Source organism: Leguminivora glycinivorella, chromosome 1, assembly GCF_023078275.1.
Source record: "Leguminivora glycinivorella isolate SPB_JAAS2020 chromosome 1, LegGlyc_1.1, whole genome shotgun sequence".
In the NCBI taxonomy this organism is placed as follows: domain Eukaryota; kingdom Metazoa; phylum Arthropoda; class Insecta; order Lepidoptera; family Tortricidae; genus Leguminivora; species Leguminivora glycinivorella.
In genome coordinates, this window is record NC_062971.1 from 10,151,321 (window position 1) to 10,165,062 (window position 13,742).

Genomic DNA, 13,742 nt, shown 5'->3' on the forward strand with positions numbered 1-13,742 from the left:
TCCGCAGAGGCGTAAAACCATTACTCGAGCAACCGCTGGTGATATCGAACACCTAGTAGCGTAGCGGCGCACGCGCCTCACCAGCGACACTATCGCCGCTATCATCTCGCCACTCACGTCCATGTCAGTTCCATCAATCCTAAATATTATATGGTTACCTACTTATTTTTCATACTTTAAAATATATATGTTTACTTCGAGTATGGTAATTTAACTAATAAGCCCTGAGCTTACCAACCATTGTTTGCTCACAATTATCATTAAGCATGCATATTGCTAGTTCAAAGAGAATGTGAACGTCTTCGTTTTATGGAAAAACAAACCTTCATAATCACAACGTCGTTCCCTTTTAAACTGAGGAATTTATTATTATCTTCCGGCCAGCCTTTCCCTGTCTTATGACAGCTGTTTATTTTTGTAGCTGAACCCCGTCTGCTTTGTTTCTTTTAGTTGCGTGTGGCGCATGCACCATATATGTATATTACTATTAAGCAATTTGCTCTCACACGCTTTCTTCCCGTAGCTAATTATAGGAGCAGAGACGAACGGTTTGTTTACAAGATTTATAATTAGAGTTCGTGTGAGCTGGATTGTAATCATCGCCGAAAGATAGCTGCACTTTGGTGCAATAGCCCGACGTATCAACAAACTCTGTTTTCAATCGAATTCTGTTATCATTTCCGTGGTCGGGTGATTGGCAGAGACGTGCGGGAACGGCACGGTTTAGTGTTTTACACTAGAGATTGCGAGTTTCTAGAGTTATCCAACGCAACGACGGCATCAAGCGTCGTTTTATCACTTTTTTAAAACAAATTATTATAACCGAGGGTGTTAAACTTAACACCCTCGGTTTTAATAATTTGTTTATACTTGTATAATTCGAAAGGTAGAATTCTAGTGTTATACTTATTACGAGTTTGAGGTTATATTACGATGACAGTTAAAATGCATTAGGCTTAGTATGTAGCAAGTCGCTGCTCGTAGTGCATAGGAGATGTAATCTCCGGCAGCCGCGTCGCCCGCGCACGCGCCGGCCCGCGGCTGCGCCTGCGGCCCCCATTACGGCTTCAATCTCGCAGATAACTCGCACGTCCAAGTGTGCTCTTACGCGACGCTTAGTTGTAATCAGGGGAGTTGATAGCGGACTAGTGGAATGATAAAATGCCTAGGCATTTCTAAATTGATGGCTATTTTTAATTTGGTTTCAGGGAGGTTTTATGTTCCGCTACGACTAGAATAGCTGCGTTAGTTCGCGTTTCATCGGATTGAAAATCCATACGTACTAATATTATAAATGTGAAAGTGTATGTGTCTGTTTGTTTGTCCGTCTTTCCCGGCAGTGACGAATGACGTGATATTTTAAGTGGAGATAGTTGAAGGGTGTCCCTAAAATGGGGGGTGGATTTTTGTATGGAGCATTCCGCAATTTTCGAATTTAACGCGAGCGTAACCGAGGGCATAAATTTTATCATAGTCATCGTGTGCATTCTACCTCTCTTTATCTTTCGAATATTTTTGTTATATTCACTAATCCACGAAATAAAGTTGGTGAAAATACTAGCAAGTAGAAATTTTCGTTTGTAGAGTTAACGATACCGATGTAAGTTTATGTTGAAAGGAAAAACATCTTTAAAGTTCTCGAGAAGCTATGATGTGTAGGCAGCTTCCGCACCGCTGCGGTATTGATTCTCTCATCTGTGTGGAAACGCGAACAATACATCTATTCTACTCCTTTTCTGCCACCCATCACATGTTAGTTAATATCGCAATTGTAACATTTCCCTTTGTACTTGATCTAAGTAAATAAGAAATGATTGATGAATAATATTATAAAGTACCTAAGCTAATAAATAGGAGACTAAAAAAACAATAAACAACTTACTTATTAATAAGTTTATGTAACTAGGTAGAATTTAGATAGTAAGCTAGCTAAGGATATAAATTTGCAGTGTCCTTACAGGATTAATAAAAATTACTGATTACTGATAATAATATAACGTAATGCTTAACCACAAAATTAAAATTTTGAAAAAACCCCCGACCGCGACATAGTAGACCGATTTTCATGAAACATGGCTAAGAACACTCCCGACTTAGCTTTCAGACAAAAAAAACTAAATCCAAATCGGTTCATCCGTTCGGGAGCTACGATGCCACAGACAGACAGACAGACACACACACAGACAGATATGTCAAACTTATAACAACCCGTCGTTTTTGCGTCGGGGGTTAAAAATAAAATAGGATTCGGTAGATTGGGTTGATACTTAATATCTAGGCAGTTCATGATAGAACTGAACTGTTAGTAATAGAACGGGCAAACATTAGAACGTTAGCAAGTTAAGCAACTACCTAGCATGGCTCTAATCGTACCTCAGCACAAGTGCTTCCACTTATAAAACCGCACATTTGCGCTTCGGAACGTTATCTCGCCATCTTGCAGCGGCGCATTACCAACACAATTTGCAGGGAAATTTATAAACGCGGCGCAATCAAGGAATGGGCTGGCTTGCACTGCAATAATTCCCTGGTGCGCGATAAAATGGACCAGCGGTAATTGGTGTCAAGTAACACTGTTACATTATTATCTATTAATTATAGGCAACCGTGCCTTTTGCACTTTAGTAGGATATGTCTATCTCTACACAACAAAACCTATTGAAAAGGAATGAATGGTCTGTAATTGATTTTTAAACAATAAAGTTATAATATTTACATAACAGTCGTTAGTATCCATTATCTATGGAAAATAAATCCTGTGGATTTTGAAACGTGTTGGAGGCGATTTAAAACAATGGCAAGGATGCATAGGTACCTACATAAAACTTTCCCGTTGTAATGATTTTGATGGCTTTTTACTATCAAGCTATTGATTTGTGGTTTCGTGCACAGACAGGGGGGCTTCTGGCTTACCAACTTGTGTCTGGCATTAATCAAGCTACAATGGACTCTTTGTCAAAAATAATAAAGATACGAAAGATATATTTGTCGATCGGTGTACAACGGAAGTGCCCTTCCCATATCTGCATACCGTCATTACTTAATGATGTCCGCGCGTGTCCAGTTACAGGGGAAATAACGCACGCCAGATGAGGGGTTGGGTATTAAGTAATAGTGGGGGATTTGATTTCAACAACCGGACAGGAGTTTCATTCATCAAATTTGATTTTAAAATATTGTTAATCCTACTCAAATAAAACTATTTAAGTAAGCAGAACAGTAAAAACTGTCATAAATTATTATCGGGTGTAAAAATGTAACTGAGCATACGTTTTAAAGTGTCGCTTCCCTAATGCGTTATCTGGTTCCCAAACGCAAATGCGACCAATGCTGTTTGTTATTCAGCGTAACCATCCATACTTCCATACTAATACATATTATAAATGGGAAAGTGTGTGTGTCTGTTTGTTTGTCCTTCTTTCACGGGAAAACGGAGCGACGAATTGACGTGATTTTTCGAGTAGAGATAGTTGAAGGGATGGAGAGTGACATAGGCTGCTTTTTGTCTCTTTTTAACCCCCCACTTCCATAAAATGGGGGTGGAAGTTTGTATGGAGCATTCCGCTATTTTCGAACTTAACGCGAGCGAAGCCGCGGACGAAAGCTTGTAATGTATAAAACTAAAATAAGCATTTCTACTTGTCAATAAGCGTAGAAAACCTTATGGTTTGGTATGGTTTTATGGCTAACATACATCGTTGTCTCGTTTCCAGAGTGCCGAACGCGCCGAAGAGCTGCATCGCGGAGATCTTCAGCGCGGACGCCACGGACAGCAGCCCCGTGAGGAACGGCAACGTGCGCCCGCGCGCCGTGCGCGACACGCCCACCCGCCCGCGCGACACGCACTCCAGGCTCTTCGGACAGGTGCTTAGTACTTATTTATTGTATTGTACGATTTGTATGCTTGATGAGCAATTATTCCTACATTACATCTAGTCTGTCTGTGTCTGCAGACATTATGGATGCAACCAGTGCAAGTATTCTAGATCTTGTAAATACTCCGGTCCAATCGCCCTGACCAACTACTAGCATCGAGGCCTACCGGATTTGTGCGAATTTTCTTACCTACCTTTTTTCAAGGTTCCAAAAGCCTTCGGTGTTCCAAAATGTCGAAGAGGTATCAGCGACCTCACAAATGTTGTAGACATGTAGACACACTCTCAATCAAAAATGTCGAGAGGTCTAATATCTTTATAATCACATAAATTAAAAAACCACTTACCAATTCCAGACGGCCTCAGCCCACGTATATATATTGTAGACCAACTCTCAATCAAAAATGTCGAGGTATCTAGAGGTATAGGTACTTAATATCGTTACCATCGCAGAAACTAATGAACCACTTATAAATTCCAGACGGCCTCAGCCCACGTGACCCCCATGGTGACCGACACCATCCGCAGCAACATCAAGTTCGGCGAGCTGGCCGTGAACGGCGGCAGCCCCGCGCACTCGCCCAAGACCAACGGCAGCGCGTCCTCCACGCCCAGCCGAGGTGAGACGGACGCCGGAGACCACTGTGAGTTTCATTCTCTTGTAGGCACGATGCGCACGCAAGCTGGGGATGCTGGTTAATAACAACGGAGCTCATGTGGAATGGATTGCGTTTCGTAAATGCCTAAGTCGGAATATAAGGTTTCGATGGGACCATAATTTAAAGTGACTTGGAAAATGTGCTTATGGAATCTAATTATATTAGTGTAAATTGTTTAATTTTGACCAGAATTTTAGACAAATTATTATTATTTTGGATAAAAAACAATGCGAATTTAGGTTGATAAACCTAAACATAAGATCGTATACACAAACAAGATCTGGTTCAGTGATATTTTCCTGTTTGAAGTCATTCGAACAAACTAATTTAAACAATTGCGGTAAGCGGTATCGATAAAATCTCGCATCATCGCAAACTGCCGCTGTTCAATTCTCAGAAACCGTTCGTCGGCCTTCGATACCATCCATTCCACAATAAACCCATCTGCAATCATACTAGGACTGAACACAACTGTTTTTGTTTCGGATTACTTAGTATGGCTGCACTCCAACAGCTCTTTGACAAAGCACGCTAGGAACTGACACGCTTCTAACCATGCCTGACATGAATGCCTAATGATTTAAATTAATAACTGACACATCTATTTCAATGAAAAGAAAAGGTTTAAAATAAAAATAAATATACTGCAAGAGAATAAGCCTTGCATTGAATAAGAACATGATTGCACAATATGCATTGTGCAATCAAAAATTCACTCGCATAAATAACCTCACTAACCACTATTCACACGAGTGTTTATAAAAACCTATACATTATTATAACTAACATATCTAACAAATTACATAAATACGAGTAGGTAGTTGTTTAGGTGAGAAAAGGTAATGTTGGTAACAGTCAAAAAACTACGTCTTAAAGAATTTGATAAAGAATTGTAGGTAACAATAAGAGACACACACTTGCACATGGTTATTCGCTAGTTGAAATGTAAACCGTTTGTTCTGTAAATGGTCAGCATCGTTCACGCCGCCCAAGAGGAATCCAGTGACCGGAGACGGGGTGCAGCTGCTGCCCACGCGCCGCCGGCACCCGGCCGCCGCCCAGCGAGGTGCCCACCCCGACCTCGAGCCCCACCCCACCCACCGCTACTACACCACCGACTGGCCCCCCCAACCCGCCCAGTACTACGTACACTCCACTTCCAAACCTGCTCATACCTACCGACAGACTCCTTACACTTTGCTTGGGTTGGAATCTGACGACCCTGAAAAGGACCACCCGATATTAGACGAAGATTCACTATCTCCCCAACCCGTATTGGATAGACATTGGCCACCATTCCCCGCTCAGCATTATTTGGAACCATCAGATAAAAAAACTCCCCATCATCCGCTACCCCCCTACGCTTTCGTCGGAATGACGTCGGCTCTTGGGGAAAGACCAAAACCGGATTACAAATATGATCCTGTGCCGACTCTAGGCGGACTTATCGACCCTTATATTCATGCACAAGCAAATCCGCCACCGAGTCTTTTTAGATACGAACGCGATGGCCCAATACCGGAATTTGCTCTTTTGAGACGCCCAAGCCTCCCGGTCCATACACGCTCACAGGTTTTCCTCCTATTTTCCCAAAACACGTCCCCGGATACCTGTTCGATCTGAAACGGCATGCTGAAGACTTCAGACCTAAGACGTACTATGTAGACTATCTTCGCCGAAGACAGATGGGTGGGTGTTTAATTCACGTTAGACTGAAGGAATGCCATTACTGCACCGCTCACCTGATGAGACACTCGATCAGGGTATTTTGAGAAACGAAGCTTCTGTTCATTGCAAATAATTTGAGTGTTTGCTATCAAGGTTCAGTCTGTTTGTATTTTGAGCACCAATTTTTTATAGACAATATGGTCAAATAAGTGCATATAATTTTAAAAATATCAAACAGGCAGGATTCCTTCAAGTCTTCAAATTAAACACTCAACTGTTTTATTCTTTGCTTATTCGTTGATCCTTTTAAGAAATAGTTAGAAATGGTCATGCAATTTATCTTAGTTAAACGTAAGATGTTTGTTTTGTAATAGTAATTAAATATTAGGATGACAAATAGATAAGTGCTTGTGTCTGTAAAGTATTTAATTGTTTATTTATAGACGTGTAAATAGTGTCTTGTATTTAATAGGTTTTCTATCTATCGCACGCCTTGTTGACTAATAGTACTTACTAGTAGTGTTGAGATTTGGCCAGCTGGTGGTAATATGTTAAATAAATAGATTTAAATGTACATAGTTAATAAGCAAAAATACAACTAACAACAACAATTGAAACAGGTAAAGCTTGTTGTCGCTGATTGTATTTTTTGTAATGTTTAAATGTCATTTAGTACTCTCTGTCATCTGTAGGTACAGTCAAACAATTGGAACCCTAGGCCACTGTAGAACTATGTCATAGTGACGTTATAAATCAGATTGTAAGAAATCTCTTACTGCTTGTCATTTTGACATGGTTGTAGAGTGGCCCAGGGTTCCAATTGGTTGACTGTACTTGTCATTGTGTTTTGGATTGAAAAAGTTTACTTGTCATTTCAACGAAATTTGTAGATCTGCATAAAGGGATTTTCTTCCCATGGCTGATACATAAACGTTATTCAATCCATTCCATTTTAAATTTCTTCATAATGTACAGTCAACCAATTGGAACCCTAGGCCATCTACAACCATGTCAAAATGACAAGCAGTAAAAGATTTCTTACAATCTGATTTATAACGTCACTATGACATAGTTCTACAGTGGCCTAGGGTTCCAATTGGTTGACTGTAGGTGCCCGAATTGACACCACGTGCATAGTGCCTTAGCGACATGTTTTTCTCTTTCGCATAACGTACCTTCCTTTTAAATTCAGTATTTCATACGACATCAATATCTTAGTGTATTTTAGAGGTAGGATTTCAATAATCTGTAGGTCTTTCATTTTCACAATGGTAGCTGTAGGTACTACTTAGTAGGTAAAACAATATTAAGTGTCCTAAATATGCACATGTAAAATCACTGTTGTCAATATTTTTCCCATATTAGATGTTCATTTTTTACAAGCTTTTATTCAACTTGCCTTGTTAGTATGTTATTTTGGGTCAAAACGTAGAAGCTAAATTTGATCTACTTCCCGATTTCTGAATGAGCTGAAATTTTGCACACACAAGTAAATCACGTGACAATGTAACATTATGTTATCACGAAGCTAATCTGATGATAGAGCAGAAAGGTGGTCATAGGAACTCTGTTATGGAATGTCGTATCCCCATTGAGTAACGTCTCGTAACGTAGAGAAGCAGATTAGATTTTCCGTTCATATAAGTGAACATCTATTGCCGAACCGTAATTTATTTGTTAAATAAAGTGATTTGTAATATATATGTGTTGTTTTGCAGAAGGCAACCCGATCACCGGTGACGGGTACAAGTCGCTGAACGGGCAGATCAACACCGTGACGTGCCTGCAGGGCTCCAGCATCATCAACCACAACCGCGTGCCGCCTGGCGGCTTCTCCTCCGGTCTCTGGTAGACCGCCCCCGCACTCTAATTCCACATATTTTACGGTCTACCCCCTTGTCGGACAAAGACAAACATTTTGTAAAATATATAAGGTTATTTCATATTCTTCAAAACTTCCTTTTAAACTCCGACAAAGAAACATTGTGCGGTATCCACAAAAACAGTAACGTGTAGTCTTGTTCGGGATTCTTGAAGAATAAGGAATAATCTTTATACAATACTGCAGTTTTCATGCATTTATACTCATAATTCCATTAATCAACTAAATTTCAATGATTATCTGGATATCACCTTAATTACCAAATTATAATTATGAATCACAACGTCCATTTAAAACAGAAAGGGTATATGTTGTTAAATAAATCCTTAGCCTATCCCATAAATGTTTACTTTTCGAATAATTAAGCATAGATGATTATAGATATTTTTGTAATAGTAACGTTATTTCGATAGATAAAAATGCTATAGATTCGTAGTGTGGTACCTTTGACCTAATAATAACCATGAAATACTTATGTCAATAACAATGTTTAGTTCATTTTTGCGTTGGAATTGATAATAAAATACATATTTATTGTAATTTCAAAGGTCGATGCAGACTTAAGAAGTTGGAAATTATACTCTTGACATTTGAATAATAATTTTAACACATTGATATTATGAACTAGGAGTGAGGATACGTATCAGCAATATACCAAAACGAATAGTGCCTTGATTGGAAATGTGGTGAAATTCTATAAGAATCTGTGTGAGATTGAGTAGGCATTAACGTAAAGACAGTGATTATATTATCTATACTTCACGGTATAGAAATAGTAATCATACGGCACTCGGGCTAAATGATACAAATTATATTATATCTTAACTTAAACTTTAATATTTGACACTAATTAAGAGTCCTTCATCTCTTTTGTTAAATTTTATTATCGTATTACCTAATTTAATAAATAGAGGGTTTATAGATTGCATTTATTTTGTCTTTACATGAGTTTATTTTTTTTAGTTTATTTTCTACGCGTTTAGAAATAAAATGTAAGAAGATGTTGAATTTTGGTCGATTATCTGTTAACAAAATTGGTGATTTTAAGGACCATAGTTTTGTAGATGAATAAGTAGTGGTGATGTTTTCTATAAGCCGTAACCACTTAGTATAGGCATATCAACTTTGTAAAAAACGTTTTAATATCTATCTAACCTGAACGCATAATCACAGGCCTAATTATAACAAAACTGTTAATAGATAATAACCATTATTTGAAAATAAAGTTTTTTTATTGATCATTTTTGTTTTATTTAAGGGCAAATTACCCTTTTAATGTAGGTACCTTTCCTCAAAAACCTTTTCTTAGTAACTTAATTTTACACTCTCTCTTTGTATTATTTATTATTTTTTCCCCTCACTAGCTCGGAAAAACGTGTTTTATCCTTTAATACCAGCGGGTAAAAACGCATTTTATCCACTAGTGGGTAAAGTAATTTAACTATTTTGTGTTAAAAAACTCGCAAGTTCAGGATTCTATTCTCGAACCACTCGCTTCGCTCGTGGTTCAACTATAGAGTCCTTTCATCACTTGCTCGTTTTTCAATTCCACACTCGGCGTTAAAATACAACTTTGCCCCCTTGTATAACAAATAACTATTAGATCATTGCTATCACTTTCAACAAGTAAGATTCGGAATCATAACCTGCTTTTTACAATAAATTGCCAAGAAAATGGCTAAGCTCCCAAGTACTTCCAGTTTCTGTGCGTGTAGGCATAAATTTGAGCTATTCAATAATCACTACCCGATTCAATTCTGACGTTCGATTCTGCGTTGAATTTTGTCATTCGATTAATTAAATAAAAAATATAAATAATTATTATAACTATATTGTAGTAAATATTATTTTAAAATTAACATATTTACACATAATAACTTACATCATGACTATGATTGTAGATCTCCTTCACACTTCGTAATCTCTTTTGCTCTCTGCGGGTTCCTAGAGTTCTCCTTGGCGAGTGTGTTCTCGTCCCTGACCGGCGACTCTATGCTCACCGTGACGGGGCCATCGTTTTCTATCGACACTTGCATGTACGCGCCGAATACGCCATCTGAGACAAATATTAGAACATTGGGACAAGAACAGGCCCCGTAGCCGAATGGCATTTCTGCGACACGAAACTCCACCGAAACGCCGCAGAAATGTAGTCTGGCTCTGTCGCGCCAATAGGTACGCAAGAGCGATAGAGATAGATAGCTACGAAAGAGGTATTATCGTGAGCGTTTGTGCATTCGGCTACGCACACTGAACAGTTTAGGTAGGTAGGTATGATTACAATTATACGATTCATAAGGTATAATATGAGCTAAACATATATTTTAGTTGCAGTATGCTTTAAATGAGGGCAAAAGAGGCTGGCAAAATATTGTTTAAAGCATATCTAGCATAGGGCCAGTTGCATCAACCACATTAGACAGACTCATCATCGTCACGCAGCAAACGTCTATGATACAATAAAATTTAACGAACGCTTTAAAGATGAAACCGGGCCTTACTCATGCAAGTACTCGTAATTTACATGTAAAATTGATAGAATTACTTTATTACAAATGAATAATTGAAATTATAGTCTTTCCCATTACGGAACAATGGTATACCGGACCTTTGGGAGGCCTGCGCGGGGCCGAAACCAACGCATAGAGGCCCTTTGACACTTTAATGAAATGTAAGGGGTACACCGAGCGGATGTTGCCCTTGCCCGTATGATGGGACACACGCAGGTGCAACACCCGCTAGGGTGTAAGGACTATTTGGGAGTTGATGGAATCTTAAATGAACTGGGTTTTTTGATGACAGTGATGGACTAAATACTAGGCTATGGGATAAAAAACCGGACAAATGATAGAAATTATTAGGTACCTTTAATTTTCTCTGACTTGTAACTTTTTTTTAAAAGTTGTAAAAAGTGTTCGTAAAATTTTTTAGACTCGTCACCCGCCATTGCATTATGAAAATCGGGCTTGTTACCCTGAAAAGGGAAATGTATAAAATTAGTAGAACAAAAATTATAAAGCACTAATTTGTTTTTCCTAAGAAATAAGTCACTTTTCAGGATTGCCATAAAGCAAACCTAACCTATCTACATAATTAGTACAGTCTACCAAAAATGTGGTTTACCACCCTACGGGTGAGGTTCGTTTAAACGTCATGAGACAACAAGGTCGATTTCCTCTTGCAACAATATTATGTCAGTGACAATCGCTCTGTCTATATATGATGTTTACGTGATGCTGTGTGTCAAGTCAACCTTAGCGATCGTTAGAGCTCACAGAAACTTTTGTAAAAACTGGTAGACCACTTTCTTGGCCGACTGTATATATAGATGATATAGAGGAGTTTTCACCCTGAAAATTTCAGAATGATGACTAATGATAATCTGGCAATCATTACATTAGGTATGACTTTCTATCATTATGTCAAACAAAAGGATCTGGTATATTTTATGTAGATTGAGGTATTATTTACATAATAAGGAGTGCAACAAATGTGGAAAAACCTAAATTATAAATTTCATCAAATAGATGCAAACATTGGACATAAACTTGCACATCTTTCAGTTGCACTTACCATATTTATCAGACTGATTAACGTGTAAAAGCAGTAAAGTATGAAAGTTCCCTAACTAAATTGAACAAACACTTAAATGGTGGCAGACAATTTGGTGAAACTGACCTTAACCCTTTATAGGGCTCAGGTCTCAAAAAAGATCACTTGTAAGACTATTTTTTTGTACTTTTTTCTTGCACAGAATTTTCAATTCACAAATTCAGAATTCACAATTTTTTTTTAATTTTGCCCATTAAAGGGTTAAAGTCGGAAATGCTCTCAATAGGACCTCCTGCTCAGGTCTCAAAAAAGACCACCTGTAAGACTATCTTTTTGTACTTTTTTCTTGCACAGAATTTTCAAATCACAAATTCAGAATTCACAAGTTTTTTTTAAATTTTGCCGACTTTAACCCTTTATAAAGTCTGAAATGCTCTCAATAGGACCTCCTTGATTGACAGGGATAAATATTGGTCAAATCTTTTACCTTCTGGCCCACACAGTCTGAAATCTATCTAATCTATACAAAAAAAGGAAGAAATGCAGTGCCTGATTTGAACAAACCTTCCAAGTATTGTATAAGGTGAATTGGCTAACACACAGCACTTCGTAATCCTTTGTCCACCACACTCTTGCTCCATCGTTTCTCACTGTCGTCATTGAATAACCTTGCACTGAGGATCTTGCGGACACTGAAATTAAGTCAATGAGAAAGTCTTATGGCCCCTGTACACATATGGCCAACGGTTTCACCAACCCCCTTGGCCAAGCGTGTAGAGGGCTACTTGGCCGTAAGTTGGCAGTTGGCGCTTGCGCTTGCCGGCCAACCGATTGGTGTCGGTTTTTTGTCCACACATCAAAGGATCTTGGCCCCAATGGCCAACTGCGTTTACACGTTGGTGCTTCATTCAGTTGGTCGTCAGCCGTCAGAGAGGACAGTAGTGAAATATTTACGAAAATAATAAGTTTATCTATGCCAATAATAGTGTAGATTTTAGGAAATAAAATAACCTTGCAAATGTTTAATGTATTTCCTAAAAAAGATAAATGTTCTTATCAGAATATTCAAAAAATTGTTAATATATCAAATAATTTAATTTTACTACGGGGTTATTATTTTTTAATCAAATTTTGCTGACAACGTAAAAGATCTAGAATTTCCTAGCCTTTTCCATTCCACGTCCATCTTTCATGAAGGGCCAATGCCAAATGATTGGTTCGCCAATGTGTAAACAGCGGCTCTTATCTTGGCCAAGGGGTTTCACAAAGGGTTGGTGGAACCGTTGGCCATATGTGTACAGCGGCCATTATACTTGTGGTGGTTATAAGTAACAGCAATCACAATGTACTTGTAATCTAAATATTCTAAGTAATTAAAGTAAGTTTTCTGCAAACTTACATGTATTCCACATCCTTCAAGTTATCATTTTTTGAAATTCCGATTAGAACACATAACCCTTGTTCTATATTGCTGACAACTTCTCCATTCACTGAAAGTAGAATAGGACAATTAGTAACAAGGCGGTATGTTATGTATCATAGGCGATATTTATTTATTTTATAATTATTTTTATAGCAAAATGACAAAATCACCGGTAACTTTGGCGTTCATAACGCGCTGAATTAACGCCTTCATAGTAGACTTTTTGAGTGAAACTCTTACTAAGTAGTTTTAGTACGCACGAAGGGTTTTTTACTTGTTAATCCTACGTTAATATGCTCGATAATCAAACTCAAATTAACTTTTATTAAAAATAACTGTGCCTACCAATCAAATCAAATCACACCAAAACTAAGTATCTGTCATTTTGACGTCTTTTGACAATTGACAGTATACTGGATGCGTTCAGATTAATTATGTTTTTGTTTTACTTAGGATTTTATTTTTTTGCACTGGCAATAATTCTGCTTGTGCCATGGTTTGACTACTCGTCGGCAGATGGCAGCATTACCTAAAATTATTTTCTATAGTCAAGCAAATCCGGTCACTAACAATGGCGCAAAAGTCAAATTTTCTTTGGGACGATAAACATTCGCCCATTCAGTTTTCAAATTTACCGCATTTTTTATAGTAACAAGATTTGCTCGACCTCTATAGGTTGAGTC

General features: G+C 38.1%; 2 protein-coding genes across 5 annotated transcripts in view; one reads left to right on the forward strand and one right to left on the reverse strand.

The window, feature by feature from the left end:
- LOC125228093 (microtubule-associated protein Jupiter) overlaps window positions 1–9,323 on the forward strand; it is a 182,137-nt gene extending 172,814 nt beyond the window's left edge. For 2 of the 4 annotated variants that reach the window (XM_048132645.1, XM_048132578.1), the window contains exons 2-5: window positions 3,714–3,864; window positions 4,357–4,519; window positions 5,508–5,600; window positions 7,921–9,323. In XM_048132645.1, the coding sequence (XP_047988602.1) occupies window positions 3,714–3,864; window positions 4,357–4,519; window positions 5,508–5,600; window positions 7,921–8,054 (541 nt within the window). In that variant the 3' untranslated portion in view covers window positions 8,055–9,323. The remainder of the gene's footprint in view (window positions 1–3,713; window positions 3,865–4,356; window positions 4,520–5,507; window positions 5,601–7,920) is intronic. The other 2 variants (XM_048132721.1, XM_048132791.1) reach the window with 2 other exon arrangements.
- Window positions 9,324–9,899: 576 nt separating this feature from the next.
- LOC125228339 (D-aminoacyl-tRNA deacylase) lies at window positions 9,900–13,398 on the reverse strand. The gene is given in 6 exon segments (XM_048132907.1): window positions 9,900–10,140; window positions 10,950–11,058; window positions 12,201–12,245; window positions 12,247–12,328; window positions 13,036–13,126; window positions 13,230–13,398. Coding segments are annotated over 6 exon segments (537 nt in total). The 5' UTR covers window positions 13,273–13,398; the 3' UTR covers window positions 9,900–9,973.
- Between the last annotated feature and the right edge of the window lie 344 nt (window positions 13,399–13,742).